Source organism: Quercus suber, unplaced genomic scaffold (assembly GCF_002906115.3).
Source record: "Quercus suber isolate HL8 unplaced genomic scaffold, Cork oak 2.0 scaffold_798, whole genome shotgun sequence".
Taxonomy (NCBI): domain Eukaryota; kingdom Viridiplantae; phylum Streptophyta; class Magnoliopsida; order Fagales; family Fagaceae; genus Quercus; species Quercus suber.
Window position 1 is genome coordinate 240,208 of NW_027070233.1, and position 16,093 is coordinate 256,300.

The window sequence follows — 16,093 nt, forward strand, 5'->3', positions numbered from 1 at the left end:
GCCCAATAAGTACTATAGCAAAAGCTAAAGTAAGCTAGTTTCAATAGCCATTGGGCTAAGCTTAGGCTAACTTTTATGCTCTCTTTTTTACATTTTCTTCTTCTTCTTCCTCTTCATTCTTCGGCCCCAATGCTAAAGTTGGAGCATGTTGGTCATGGGGCCTCATGGGTTTTGCTTCAATTATGTTGGGCTGGACTTCAACCCAGAAATTTTCAGAGAATATTTTCGGTACCGTGAAAGCCAAGTATTTTGCACTTTGCAGTGTTTTGCTTCTCCTTTCGAGTCTTTGACCCGAAGACAGCGTTTAGAACTTAGAAACCAAAGGCCACAAACTCCGAGGCCGAAGAGTTCTCGAGTGAGGGAACACCGCATGTTGTTTCTTTTCCAATACTTCTTCATATTATACGATGTCTTACATTGATAGTTGACACACCCACTTATCGTTTTTGAGTTTTCTCTCAACTTTTATATTCAATTTGCTTTTCATTTACTACTTCAAGCCACAATCTTTGCTAAAAAATTCAGGAGCAATGGCCTCCTCGTTCTTACTTCGTAGAAGAGTTTCGTCTCTTGGTGTTGTTTCTCGCTCTCTTCACGGTTCGACATCCACACCTTTGTTTCATTTTCTTTCATGAAATTTTCAGTTTCTTTGTTTTGTTTTTGTTTTTGTTTTTTTTTTTTTCGATGTTTTAGTAATTAGTTGAAGGTGTGGAAAAATATAAAGGAAAAGCAAATTTTGGGTCTTTTTGTTTTAGGTTGTGTTTGTTTAGAGATGAAAAAGTAAACCCATGTTAGGGAAATTCAATGTCTGTTTCTACACATCCTTATCAATACTAGGATACACAAATTGTTTTGGTTGTAAGAAAATGTGGGAAAAAGTCTGGAAATTGGGAATTCAATCTTTCATAACTGTTTGATCATATGAGTTGACTTTTTAATGTTAGAAGAAAGAAATTTTGACTTCAAAATTTGTTCTTTTTGGGCTGTGTAGGTTATTTTCTTTTTTCCTGATTGGTAGGTATATCAGTGTGAATTTGGATTAGTTGCTTCTTTTTTTTTTTAGCAGATAGGCAAATAAGCTATCAGCAAAAAGCCAATACAAACAAACTAATAAAAAGCATGTGGTCAACATGGTGAAGTATTACCAATAAACTTAGCCCAAGTCTCTAATTTTATTATTTGGAAAATTTTCTTACTCATGGGCAAGATATTTTAGCATTAAATGTAGTGTTAGAGCTGAATTCAATTTGTTTATTCTTGAGTAGATGTTTGTTTCATCTAGCTCAGACCATTAAATAATTGCTTAGAGATATTCATCATCAGATAATGAACATAAGGAGCCTAATCCTGTCATGGGACCGATCACATATATAAATTGGTGGCTATTTAGCTTCAAATGTATATTATTAGTTATAATGAACTTTCCTTATTGTTCATTAACATGTTGCTATCAATTATTCAGTTATTTTACGTCAAAATTAATAGTTGTGGGGTTTGAACTAGTTTTATTGTTTTAAGTTTTTCTTACTCTTTTTTTTTTTTTTTTTTCTCTCTCCATTGTGCAACAGGAAATATGGAGCACAGATGGCTGCACTTGGAATCAAGGATTGAGGCTTTAGTTATCCTTTTTGGTGCAACGAGAAAGTTCAGCAGTGGCACTGGTACCACAAAGTTTGACTTTACAGATCTCACGTAAGAATTTTGGTTCACAGATGCTGAAGTAGTGTTGTCTTCACTTAGGAGAATAATAGTACTTTCGCATTTGATATGCGTAGTTTTGTACCTGAAAATTGTATCGACTGACTTACATAATACATTTCTGAATACTAGGATGTCATGACGCTTTCCTTTGCTTTGGTGTATCATACTAAATGATTTTATATATTTTTATACATTTGATAAATGTATAAAAATATATAAAATAAATTGCTATGTTGCTTGGTTGTGTTATAGAGTGTCTTTTCTATCGTTTTATATATAACTAAGTACTCAAGTCAGGCCGGAATTGCTTTATCAAAAGGCTTGTATTTTGGTATGTACCCGGAATCTGTCCAATGAATGGACAAGGAGAAGATGCAGGTCCAAAGTAGTCAGAGTGGTGACTGGAAGAGATCAAGCCACTGAATTGGAAGAACTCTTTTATTAACTCAAGAACTGAAGGGTCTTTTTCAATCAAACGTTCTTCTACTCATTAATGTTTATACTTCTGCTCTTTAGCTTTCGGAAGAAAGTATATGTATCTGGAAGAAAGAAAATGTACTTTCCAATATTTGTTTCTGTAGACATACCATGTATTGAGTTTTATTCTTTGACATAAGGAACTCTGTCTCCTTCCCTTTTCTTAGTTTTGTTTATATTATGCAAAAGTGACATAATATAGGTTTAACTTAGTAAACTAACTAGTCAAACTGCATTTGTATCTTCTCCTCCACTGTAGAGGGAAATTGAAAATGGGGGAAAGCATCTTTGTTCTGTCGTTTATGGTTCGCTGCCACCAGAGACTCGAACTAGACAGGTATGCCTTCCTCTCTGTGTCTGAAATCCTCTTCCTCAATTATACCTAATCTTAACTCATTGGAATAGATATATTCTATCAATTGAAGTCATTTATATGTTCTTTTCTTCCTTTTTCTGTTATGCATTTCCATATAATTTTACCCTATAGTGAGTTATGTGTTTGCCATATATTAATAACAAAATTTATTTTCCACCTCTCTTTAGCTCAAATGACATCTCCTCTCCTTAATATTATACATATATATATATAGAAAACCTTCTACCTGATGTACTGCTTTGCATATTAATGCATATTGTGGGCATCTCATTTTTCTGTTGATTATTGTATTTTTTCTTTTCTTTTCTTTTTTTCCCTTTTTTTAATTTTCTCTCTTATGGTCAGTATATTTGATGAATAAGGATTAGCTGAGTTAAAATGTTCTTTAGGACTGCAGGCAACAATGTTCAACGATGCAAGCAGTGACTTTGATGTTCTTGTGGCTAGTGATGCCATTGGGATGGGTCTCAATCTGAACATTTCCAGGATCATCTTTTCAACCATGAAGAAATTTGATGGCATTGAGATGCGGGATCTTATGGTACCTGAAATCAAGCAAATTGCAGGTAGCTTAGTCCTAGCCAAACTTTAGAATTTTGTTTTGGTAGTAATAGCATGGTTGTAATGGGATGGTACCCATATCAGACTGTCAGTCATCCAGTCATACAAGGACCTCGAAAGAAACTCTTTGATTACAAAAGTAGGTCTCTCAACTCTGTCAAAAGTCCTATTTCTTTTGCGCCAAAGATTCCTCATAACACATACAGTTACAGCTTGCCAAACCTTTGTAACCCTATGGCATTGGAATCCTCCTTGTCAACCTTCCTAAGCTCAATCACAGATTTTTGCATCACCCAAACTATCCAAAAAATGCAAAAACAAAAGACCAGATATCTGTCTCAAATGATTCCCCACTCCTGTATATACAACACCATTTAACTTTCAATAAGTGCTTCTTACTGATGATACCAGTTGTCAATATTTCTCCCCCATGACAGTCCACACAAAAAAGGGTCACCTTTCGTGGGGCCCTTGCACCCCATATGCTCTTCCATGGAAAAGAGTGGCCTGTGGAACCCCTATTGGTATTTTGTTTCTTACTTCTGAATGAAATGAGATGTCTATTTGGATCCTTCATGAGTGCTTCAAGATGACTTATTGGATTTGCTTGTAGGGAGAGCTGGCCGGTATGGATCAAAATTTCCTGTTGGTAAAGTCACTTGTATAGATGCAGAGGATCTACCCTTGCTTCATTCATCACTCGAATCTCCATCGCCCACGCTAGAGGTTATTCTACCATCAATGAAATGGCTTCATGCATCTTATGCATTTGACTTCTCTTAGGTTCTTTTTAATTACACGATAATTATGTGGTTTAGTATCATTTTTTTTTTTAATTTTTATTATTTTTATGTTGTGTCCTCTTTTCTTAATTGAAGTAACTCTTGCAATGCAGCTTGCTGGATTATTTCCTACCTTCGATCTCATGTATTTGTATTCACGTGTACACCCAACAAATAGCCTCCATCAGATATTGGTAGGTTTTCATTCAACCACTTTTTTTTTTTTTTGGTATCTTCTGAATCTGTTTTCTACTCATTTGTTTCATGTCTATCTATCTTTATGCCCTAGCTATGTATTGAGTAATACATTTTCTAGAACAATTAAAAAAAAGTGCCTGTAATCTGCGTAAGTGATACCAAGGGTTGCTGATTCAACCTTTATCATGGTTTTTTTTAATGATGAGGAAAAGAATGAAAATAAAATAGAAAAATCATTTATGTTTATGTGGAGATCATTGAATGTTGGAGCTTCAGGGCCCGTTTGGTTTAGAGGTGTCTCAGTTTTCAAACTCAATACTCAGTTTTCATATCTCAAACTCTAAACCCATAACTTATAACTCAAACTCCACTGTTACTCAAAAAATCCAACACTTTTGTTTTGTCGCAAAAGTCAGTCATGTATCTCAGTTTTTAACTTCACTTTTTGCCAAAATAATAGACCCACCCATAGACACTACACAGAAGAATGTGGTTGCTACCCGCATCCCTTTTCTTTTCTGCTCTTCAAACCCAGCTCCACCACCACCAACGGCAAACCCAGAAATCCACAATCACAACCACCACCACCAACAGCCCTCAACACAACCACAACCTCCACCAAGATATCCGAATGAATCAAAAATCCAAACCTACCAACAGCCCTCAACCAAATGTGTTTGATTGAAAAAAAAAAAAAAAAGGAAGAAGAAGAAGAAGCATCAGGTGTCACCACGTGAAGAAAAAAAAAAAGAGAAGGAGAGCTCTGACAACAACGACAACATTGGCGATAGCACCACTAACGACGAGAGCACTTGTGTCGTTGTCCAAAACCAAAACGACAATCCAAGTTCACAATCTAAATCGGAGGCTGTGGCGAAGGGAATATCTTCGACGCTGGGCACTGTGATTAGCGACTTCGATTCCAGAGTTCAAGCCGCTCTCACAAGCCAAATCTCTGGTCTTGGCTCAGTCTGATTCACTAGCGAAGCTTCCGATCTCTGTCGTTGATCGGAGACCCAAATCACGACTTGTGGTTGATCGGAGACCCAAATTCATGAAGGGTCTGAGTTGAGCTTGGATCAGAGACCCAAATCACGACTTGTGGTTGATCAGAGACCCAAATCACGAGCTTGGATCAGAATCCTTAGATCGGAGATGAACCGATCTGGGTTAAGCTTGATGGTGACGACTTGTGGTTGCTAGTGGCGTGGTGGTGGTGGCGGCTTGTGGAGGAGCAATGAAGGGTCAGTGAGAAGAGAGAGCTCTAGGTAAAAGAAAAAAAAAAAAATGAAGAAGGAGAAGAGACAGAGAAGAACAGGGAGAGAGACGTTACTTGATGGGACAAGTCATATGGGTGGTCCCATTCTTTGCTTAATTTTACAAAAATGCCACTGAGTTATTTATCTCAGAAACTGAAAACACCGCATTCTTGTTTTGTGTTTCCATCACTCTAACTCAAAATTTGTGAGTTTTGAGTGATGAAAACACAATGTGAAAATCAAGCCGAACAAAAAAATTTGTGGGGGTCCCACGTTTTTTTGATAACTCAGTTATGAGTTTTGGATCATATCACTCAAAACACCTCTAAACCAAACAGGCCCTCACTCTCTTGCCCCCTTGCAAATGAGAAAAAGATTAACAAGATAAACAAATTATGATTGTCAAAAATAGCATGATTCCTCAATGAATGGGTTTGACATTTATGATGGATACTATCAAGTAGCTGAGAATTGTAACTGTTTGTTAAATAATTGAAACTTGTTGAATTTTTTTTTTTTCTGCATTATGATATTAATGTGTTTCCAATTGTGTGATATTTAAAAGACCTTTTTTCTTAAATTTTCCAGGAGCACTTTCTAGACAATGCTAAATTATCGGAAAATTATTTTATTGCTGATTGTGAAGAAATGTTGGTACGTTTATATCAAGCTCCCTTCCCCATCAATCAGGGGAAACGTTTTTTATTATGTTGCTTTGTTCTTGGCAACCATGAATGTCAAGTATTTTCACCCCTGTAATTACGTAATATCATGGATCAACTCTTACTTTGGATCCTAATTACATTATTGATACCAGAAAGTTGCTGCTGTTATTGATGAGTTGCCCCTTGGGTTGCATGATAAGTACCTTTTCTGCATCAGGTAATATCTTTAGTCCATTTGAAATGGTCAAAAATTGTTTCAGGCTTACTGTTTACCCAAGTTTCTAGAATGTGATTACTATCTTGGTGGAATTCTCCTAAGACTGAAAACTTGGTCGACTGAGCAAGTTAGGGTAGTTTTATTTTTTTTCACTAACTTGTTGAGTTTCATCTCAATTGAAAAAAAAAAAAAAAAAAAAAAATAGAAGAAGAAGAAGAAGAAGAAGAAGAAGTATCTGGTGTCACCACGTGAAGAAAAAAAAAGAGAAGGAGAGCTCTGACAACAACAGCAACAACAACAACGTTGGCGATAGCACCACTAACGACGAGAGCACTTGTGTCGTTGTCCAAAACCAAAACAACAATCCAAGTTCAAAATCTAAATCGAAGGCTGTGGTGAAGGGAATATCTTTGACGCTGGGCACTGTGATTAGCGACTTCGATTCCATAGTTCAAGCCGCTCTCACAAGCCAAATCTCTGGTCTTGGCTTAGTCTGATTCACCAGCGAAGCTTCCGATCTCTGTCGTTGATCGGAGACCCAAATCATGACTTGTGGTTGATCGGAGACCCAAATTCATGAAGGGTCTGAGCTGAGCTTGGATCAGAGACCCAAATCATGACTTGTGGTTGATCAAAGACCCAAATCACAAGCTTGGATCAGAATCCTTAGATCGGAGATGAACCGATCTGGGTTGAGCTTGATGGTGATGACTTGTGGTTGCTCGTGGCGTGGTGGTGGTGGCAGCTTGTGGAGGAGCAATGAAGGGTCAGTGAGAAGAGAGAGCTCTGGGTAAAATAAAAAAAAAAATGAAGAAGGAGAAGAGACAGAGAAGAACGGGGAGAGAGACGTTACTTGATGGGACAAGTCATATGGGTGGTCCCATTCTTTGCTTAATTTTACAAAAATGCCACTGAGTTATTTATCTCAGAAACTGAAAACACCGCATTCTTGTTTTGTGTTTCCATCACTCTAACTCAAAATTTGTGAGTTTTGAGTGATGGAAACACAATGTGAAAATCAAGCCGAACAAAAAAATTTGTGGGGGTCCCACGTTTTTTTGATAACTCAGTTATGAGTTTTGGATCATATCACTCAAAACACCTCTAAACCAAACAGGCCCTCACTCTCTTGCCCCCTTGCAAATGAGAAAAAGATTAACAAGATAAACAAATTATGATTGTCAAAAATAGCATGATTCCTCAATGAATGGGTTTGACATTTATGATGGATACTATCAAGTAGCTGAGAATTGTAACTGTTTGTTAAATAATTGAAACTTGTTGAATTTTTTTTTTCTGCATTATGATATTAATGTGTTTCCAATCGTGTGATATTTAAAAGACCTTTTTTCTTAAATTTTCCAGGAGCACTTTCTAGACAACGCTAAATTATCGGAAAATTATTTTATTGCTGATTGTGAAGAAATGTTGGTACGTTTATATCAAGCTCCCTTCCCCATCAATCGGGGGAAACGTTTTTTATTATGTTGCTTTGTTCTTGGCAACCATGAATATCAAGTATTTTCACCCCTGTAATTACGTAATATCCTGGATCAACTCTTACTTTGGATCCTAATTACATTATTGATACCAGAAAGTTGCTGCTGTTATTGATGAGTTGCCCCTTGGGTTGCATGATAAGTACCTTTTCTGCATCAGGTAATATCTTTAGTCCATTTGAAATGGTCAAAAATTGTTTCAGGCTTACTGTTTACCCAAGTTTCTAGAATGTGATTACTATCTTGGTGGAATTCTCCTAAGACTGAAAACTTGGTCGACTGAGCAAGTTAGGGTAGTTTTATTTTTTTTCACTAACTTGTTGAGTTTCATCTCTATTAATAATTACCTTTTTTGGGTCAAAAAAAAAAAAAAGCTCTATTAATAATTGTGTTGTGCAGTCCAGTTGACATGAATGATGAGATTTCATCTCAAGGTCTTACACAGGTAAGATTGAATATATAGATCTTAAAAAATTAAATTGATGCTTGTTTTTAATTATAAATTAATATGATCTCTCATGGTGGACCAGTTTGCACAAAATTATGCAAACAAAGGCATAGTTCGGCTGCGAGAAATATTTACACCAGGGACACTCCAGGTGCCAAAAACACAAACTGCTCTCAAGGAGCTTGAATCCGTACACAAGGTAAAGTCTTTACATCCTTTTTTCTAAGCATCAGTTATGATCCTGGGGAGATTAACTGGTTTTCAATTCCCAATTTCATTGGTTGAAAAATTCCATTCATTGATGGAATCTTCTAATATGTTGCTTGTTTAGAAACACACTACATAATGCCTAAATAGACATCAGAGGATCTGAAATTTTTATATTGAACCTTGCAAATGACCTTAATCTTCTAAAATATGCATTAATTTTTTTTTTCACCAATTTTATTGAACCTAAACAGTAATTATCATATTGATATCAGTAAATTTCAATGGCTAAGAATAATTTTGCAATTAAAAGGTACATCAGTTTTATTAGTGAAATGAATTATCGGAGTTAATCATGATTATGGGCATTGCATGATAGAATAGGAGGTGAGGCACATCTGTTGTCTGTTTGGAATTAATTAGATAATGAAGGGATTGAACTTGAGTAATTGCTAGTTTTCAAGGAACTTAAGCTCCGGATTTTAACTACATATAATTTGATCAAGACATAGGTTGTTAGCTGATGCTGTATAAGCAGAGTTGGTTACTCATATACTTCTTCACTTTTTGGCTGCTTAGAATTGTAGTCTATTTTGGCTTTGGTGTTTGCTCTCATTGGTTTTATTGCATAATGCAAAGATCTATAAATAACAGTATTGGTTGCTGGGAAGGGTCAGGGGGAAGGTTAGGGTGTTGTAGCATGGAGGACAGTCCCTTTGTCTAATATATAATCATTAGTAAGTTACACACAACTTCACTCTCCATCTTATTCTTATAGGAGCAGGAGCTGTCATTTAGGCTAGAGCTCATGGCCCTCTTTGTCTAATATGAAGTATTTGGAATGAACACAATGGTAGAAATTTTGAGGGTGTTGGGATCTTGCTTCCCAAACAAAAAGGCAGTGTTACAATGATTGTCCATCTGTCTTTCCTCTAATCGAAGTTTTTTATTTTTCTTTATCTCCTTTTGAATTTATGATATCTCTAAATTGTTGGACATGGTTGCTGTAGCTAATTAGTAGCTCACATATAGAACTCATGTAGTTGAGCAGTTCCCTTCCCTTTGTTTCCCCCTCTTGGCAGAATATGTACTTGCCAACAAAAAAATTGAATGAAAATACTTTTAATTTGTTTGCAAAGTACATTGCTATATATATTCTTCTTAGAATTCATATCTTGGAGACAATTGGCTTTTTGTTGCCATTTTGCTGTCATCTGACACAAGCTGATCTTAATTTCCACATTATTTATGGAAGATTATGAGGTAAACTTTTCCAAAATATAGGATTTTTTGCATTGATTAAGTTTTAAACTTTGCAAATAAATTTGGGTGAAGACTTGTAATTTGGCCATTGTAGTATCTACATTCCTGCAGTTGATGTCATATTGTAGATGCATACATTTTGTTTTCTGTGGAAATGATTTCCAGATTGACAAAGGTTTAAAGGCAAATACATTGATAGTCATTCAAGATGTATTTGTAGTATTCTTTTGTCAAACTCAGAAGTTGAATATACCACATTTTCTGACTCGTGCTTCCAAGAAAAATGTTACTAGAATTCATTTTTCTTACTATTATATGAGGTAGGTTTGCTACTAAAATTTCTCTTTTGGTACCAAAATTGAAGGTGTTGGATCTCTATGTTTGGTTGAGCTTTCGATTGGAGGATTCATTCCCAGACCATGAGCTGGCGTCATCGCAGAAAGCCATTTGCAACCTGTGAGTTTGCTTAGGATTTGTTGTATGTTAGTTATTAATCTGCTAGCTCTCTTATTGTTCTGCATTAAATTTGTAGGTTGATTGAGGAGTTCCTGGAAAGACTAGGGTGGCAGAAGCCAAGGGCGAGGAGGTTACCATCACATGCAAGAATGAATTCTCTTTTGTCCAAAGACATCCGACAGCATTTGTGAAAGTCCTCACAGAAGGCCATTTGCAGCCTGTGAGTTTCCTTGGGATTTGAAGTATGTTAGTTTTTATTTGATAACTCTCTTATTGTTCTACAATAAATTTGTAGGTTAAGGACTTCCTAGAAGGACTAAGGTGGCAGAGGACAAGGGCAAGGAGGTTACCGCCATGTACAAGAATGAATTCTCAATTGTCCAAAGACATCTGACAGCATTTGTGAAGGTCCTCATTTTCCTTGATACAGTCATTCCTTCTCTTAGATCTTCAAAAGCTTTTTGGAGAAGGATAATTGAATTTTTAATTTAGTCACTTTACCCTCAACTTGTTATATCTGTTTATTTACTTCTCCTGTCCTGATTAACAACCAAAACAGAGCATGAAGCTCCACCTCTTCAAGAAAATTCCTTTACTTCAAATTATTTAATTCAATCATTTACTTTGGCAATCATTGTATTATTTGCACTACAATAATGTAAAAATATTATTGACTACGATGTGATATATTTTGACAGAATAATTACGCTTTTTAAACTTGTAATGTCGTCTGAAGATTGAAGTGAACCAATTTTAGTTGGCCAAGATCTGATCTGGTATAATATGCAAGTATAGGATCCACAACAGAAAGTATGCAAGGAAAATGTGCAACATGACCTTTTTTTAGAAGGACTAATTTCATGATCAAAGAATAATGGATGAGCACCCGGTACATCCCTTCGTGAGCATTATTGTGAAGTTGGTGTCAAAATCCCACCAAAAGTGGTATGGCAGGAAGTACAACATAATTTTGCAGTGTATATACTCAGTGAAACATCGGTGCTTGTACTGTTGTGTCCTGTAAAATTTAGTTCTTAGGTACCTCCCATTTTGGGCCATGCCTAGAATTTGGTAAGATTAGACCAATTAGAATTGCACCTTCCTTCTGGAAGCCCAAAAACTAGACACAGTTGGAATTGCACCTTCCTTTTGGAAGCCCAAAAACTAGACATAATTTTTGGTCAAACGCACTGGTTCTGTCAACTATTTGAAGAGCAGAATTTTAACTACACGGGAAGAAATATGTCCAAAGTTTTTAGAAAAGTGGAGCTCATTACGAACATTCTCAAAGTTGAAATGATCCCATATCGCATGTTGATATATTCACTATAATGGAATGATAAATTGCTAAAACTGATAAAATTATTCACATTCATCATCCTAGAAAATAAAATAACACTTTGATTTCATTGGTAATATATTAGAAACTCATCGAACCCAATGTAAAATAGCTGAAGCAATTCATCCTGATCTAAAGACAAAAACTATCATTCTAGCATATGTGTTCTTTTGCTTCGTTGTTCTGTGACCGTGACATCAACTTCTCAATACGTTCCTTTGCTTTTGTCATACTCTTGCCTTCAAGTCCTTCCGTCAACATCTTGTATGTGCAATCCTTTGGAACCATTCCCTTCAACACCATCTCTTCAAAGAACAAGCAAGCGTGTTCAAGTTTCCCATTCTTACATAGTCCATGCACCAAAAGCGAATAAGTCCCGACTTCTGGACTGATGTCATTTCTAAACATGTGGTCTAACAAGAAGTATAGCACCTTCATTCTCTTCTTCTGACAGCAAATCTTCAATAGAGGACCATAAGTCTTAAGATTTGGCTTGCAAGTATCCTCTTCCATTTGCTGAAGCAACTTCATCGCCGCCTCTTCTTGCAAATGCACGCAATAACAAGAGATCAAAGTATTATACGTCAATGCATTCCGACTAACTCCCTGCTTTGTCATGTCCTCAAATACGTCGCATGCATCTTTAAGCCTACCGGACTTACCAAGAATGAATATCAAAGAGCTATAAATTGATGCATCAGGAACACAACCATTCCTCTTCATCTTCTCATAGACCTCCAAAGCTTCATTAAGCCTTTTTGCCTTCCCCAGAGCATGCATTACAATAGTATAAGTCACCTCACTAGGCCGGCAGCCCTTATCTTTCATTTCTTCAAGAATTTTATCCACTTTACGAAAATCCTTTTCCCGACAATAGGCTTCAATGAAACAAGTATAGGAGAACACATCAGGCTGAAACCCATGTTTCTCCATATCCTCCATAGCCTTTTTGGCATGGTCTAATTTCCTAGCCTTGCACCACCCATGTATCAATACATTGAATGTGTGAGCACTCAAAGGTATTACTTTCTTGAACGTCAAGAAAACATCATGGGCATCCTCAACACTGCCCTCTTTCACCAATGCATCCATTAGTACATTCATTGATGTGGTATCTTTGCTCACACCAAACATCTCTATTTTCCTAAATGCCTCTATTGCCTCCTTGTATTTACCAGCCTTTGCAAGCCTCCTCATAACCTTACTCATTGTGACCAATGTGACATACCCACCTAACTCATTCATCTCCTCCACCAATTCCCACACAGTATGGAACTGCTCCGCCTTTCCTAAGATATCAACCATGGAATCATAAACCTCATGAGAATGCCTATATCCTGTTTGCATTTTTGCCCAAGCGAAAACTCCGAAAGCCGGGACCCAATCATTGCTAAATCTCTTCAAAAGCTGTTCAACTAAACTGTTTGACGCAATAAAACCAGACCCATTTAGAGCTTCCGCTGCATTATCAGGCGACGGGTACCGATTCTTGAGGATTTTGCAGATTTTATCAACCTCTGTCTCAGTGTTTTCACTTAGCATTTGCTTAACAACTTGGCTGTGATCATGAAACTTGTAGTTGTCAACCCAACGAGCAAGTGAAGGTATAACAAAATCATCATCTGAATCTGGGTTTGATGGGTTTTGGGTGTCGCTGAATTTGACCCAACTTGGAAGCTCGGGTGATTCGGTGAGTTGGGTTGAGTCAGTCATGGTGCATAGTGGGTGGTATAAGAAGATGAAAGGCTTGGTTTTTCTTGAGTGAGAGAGAAGCTTGAAAATTTGGAACTTTGATGAGAGCATTTTGGATTTTGGACAAGGATGAGGCAATGAAAGATTGTTTATGAAATGGATTTGTTTGAGCTTCTACGTATGGTGGGCTTTGAGCCTATGAGAGACACGAAGAAACAAACCGGCCATAGCTTATGTGTGCAGTGTTTTTTGGTAAGCAGTAATTATCTGCAGATTGGCACAAGACTGCTTTTATATAATAAGTCCTAGTTACCTTAACTAATAAATAGTATGATAGATAAATAAAAGACTTGAAATTTAATCTTTACTTACATAAATAAATAAATAAAACCTAATTGGTGTAGTATAGATATTGATTCATTGGGCCTAAGCTCATCGATTTTTTTTTTTTTTTTTTGAGTAACATAATAATAAATATATGTATATAAAAGCAGAGACCTTGGGTCCGTTTGGATAGCACTTATTGTTGCTGAAAGTTGATAAAAACTGATTGTTACTGAAAACACTGTAGTAAAATAATTTTTAAATGTGTGAATAGTATTGTGGGACCCACTTTTAATATTTTTTAATACATAAACAGTGCATGAACAGTGCACACACTGTTCATGCACAGTAAATTTTGTCCCCCCAGTCAACAAATGCGGCAAAAAAAAAAAAAAAGGAGCAAAACGCAACTTAACTTTGAGCAACAAACCCTCCTATCCAAACGCAGTCCTTATATATGAGTGCATGAAGTCCTGCTATATGGCACTCTAATATTGCATTTAGCTTTTTTTTACTTTTTTTCATTAAGTTTTTTTACTATTACCTAATAAATCATAATAACTTATTTTTACTATTATATAAATTTAACATTTTTTACCTCTTTTTATTAAGTTTTTTTTACTGTTACTCAATAGATCATAGTAACTTATTGCATTTAACTTTTTTTACCTTTTTTCATTAAGATTTTTTTACTATTACCTAATAAATCATAGTAACTTATTTTTACTATTATATAAATTTAGATTTTTTACCACTTTTAATTAAGTTTTTTTTTACTGTTACCCAATAAATCATAGTAACTTATTTTTACTATTATATTGATATGAGTTGTTCTTGACAATTAGACCAATTAGACCAAAAGTTATTTACTATAAAATTAATTACCTTTTAAAAGTAGACAAAACCTTATGAAAAACTCAAGTCAGTTCTTACCTTACATATTATGACCCAAGTTTGACCATTCTCACGTGTAAATCAAAGCAAAAACTCTTACCCTCTTACAAACTCTCTTCTTCCTCCCCCCACGTATAGATGATACTTTTAGAAAATCTCATTCTCATGAAATATCTCTTTATTTTTTCCCAATTTCAATTCAATATGCTTTTGTCTATTAATAATATTCTGTGCAATTTATGCAGACAAATTCTCTGTCATCGACCAGTACAACAAAAATATATATAAATCTTGAGATCCCTCAGGTTGCTGAAATAATTGACAAGTGCATATTTCTAAAATTTATAATAACAACAAAGTCTAATAAAGAGCATATACTATCTCACAAAATGCCATTAACTTAATATTTCCTTTAAAAAAATTCAATGATAGGAATGGTAAAAAACATGATCCTATATAAGAAATACCAAAAATACATGCAAAAAAATTTTCATTGGAGGATTTATCTTTAAATAATATGAAGACAATGGTAAAGATAAAATGCATTGAATGAGATCCTACGAAAAAGGTTTGTTAATTATTTCAAATTATACTCATCATTTATGTATAAAAATAATAATAGATCATATTATTTACATTAAAAAAAATACATATTAATTTCAAAGTTCATTGCAAGATGTGAACTGCTAGGGTATTGCAATAATAAGTAACATTGATACAACAATGGGTTGGTATTACATTTTGTACGTACTTTGTGTAAGGAATGTCAAATTACAAACAAGATCATTTTGGGGTGCAAAATGTAGAACAAAAATAAATCTTTCTATCCCAAAGTTAGAGGCACTCACATTAACTACATACTCTCCAAATATTTATAATATATTTATCTCAATATAACTACTATATATATACAATTGCAAACTACTTTAGATACATGATTCAAATTGAAGTTTTTAATGCAACTAACAAAACAAAGTTTGTGATATTTGATCGAGATGCCGAGAAAATCCTAAATAAATCTACAAGATCGAGATCTTGCTGAAAAATAAACTAAGGTACAACTTATTTAAATTATTGTAAAAATATTGATATTGGAGAAGGAATCTCATATTATTTGAAAAAAAAAATAGGAAAAAAAATGGATTTCTCTACTTCATTTGAATGAATTCAATCTAAAAGATGGTTTTGAAAATTATATAGTTGCTAAGATTTTTGATGCGCCTTCAAATGATAAAAAGGTATGGAAGAAAAAAAAAAAAAAAAAAACACAATTCAACATGCTATGTTAATTCTTTTTGCTGCACTATTCCAAAATTAACAAAAATAAAAAAATTTACAAAAAACTGTCACATCATTGAAATTTAATATAAATGCAAATACCTATGAAAAATCTTAGCAACAAAGTCCAAATTTTGTAAGATCTAATCAAGAATCTCTCGGTGCCAATTCATTAGTAATTAACATAAATGATGCAACAAAGGGAAAAAATGATGAAAGCTCAAAAATTGAACAAATATGGACGGACTGAATTTCAAATGTTGAAGATGGAGAAACTGATAATGACAACAAGCATCACCATACCACAATAACAAAGCATTGAAAGAAAAAAAAAATCATAATGAAGCTTTTTATTACATTACATAATAAAAATCAATAATATAGAATGAATTAATATGTTTTTATCAACTTTTATTATACAATATTACTCCAAGTTGTTTTCATTATTGCTCATTAC

The 16,093-nt window shown here is 34.9% G+C and overlaps 2 protein-coding genes across 2 annotated transcripts; one reads left to right on the forward strand and one right to left on the reverse strand.

The window, feature by feature from the left end:
- Positions 1–251: 251 nt before the first annotated feature.
- LOC112019470 (ATP-dependent RNA helicase SUV3, mitochondrial) lies at positions 252–10,826 on the forward strand. Its single transcript, XM_065767372.1, has 14 exons — positions 252–597; positions 1,569–1,692; positions 2,218–2,278; positions 2,438–2,515; positions 2,952–3,120; positions 3,729–3,841; positions 4,011–4,091; positions 5,943–6,008; positions 6,172–6,236; positions 8,135–8,180; positions 8,266–8,382; positions 10,018–10,109; positions 10,186–10,329; positions 10,405–10,826. The coding sequence occupies exons 1-13, from the start codon at positions 531–533 to the stop codon at positions 10,298–10,300; spliced, it is 1,194 nt and encodes a 397-aa protein (XP_065623444.1). The 5' UTR covers positions 252–530; the 3' UTR covers positions 10,301–10,329; positions 10,405–10,826.
- Positions 10,827–11,453: 627 nt separating this feature from the next.
- On the reverse strand, positions 11,454–13,385 carry LOC112019469 (pentatricopeptide repeat-containing protein At3g22670, mitochondrial). Its single transcript, XM_024051986.2, has one exon. It carries the CDS (start codon positions 13,249–13,251, stop codon positions 11,602–11,604), a length of 1,650 nt encoding a protein of 549 aa, XP_023907754.2. The 5' UTR covers positions 13,252–13,385; the 3' UTR covers positions 11,454–11,601.
- Positions 13,386–16,093: the final 2,708 nt, after the last annotated feature.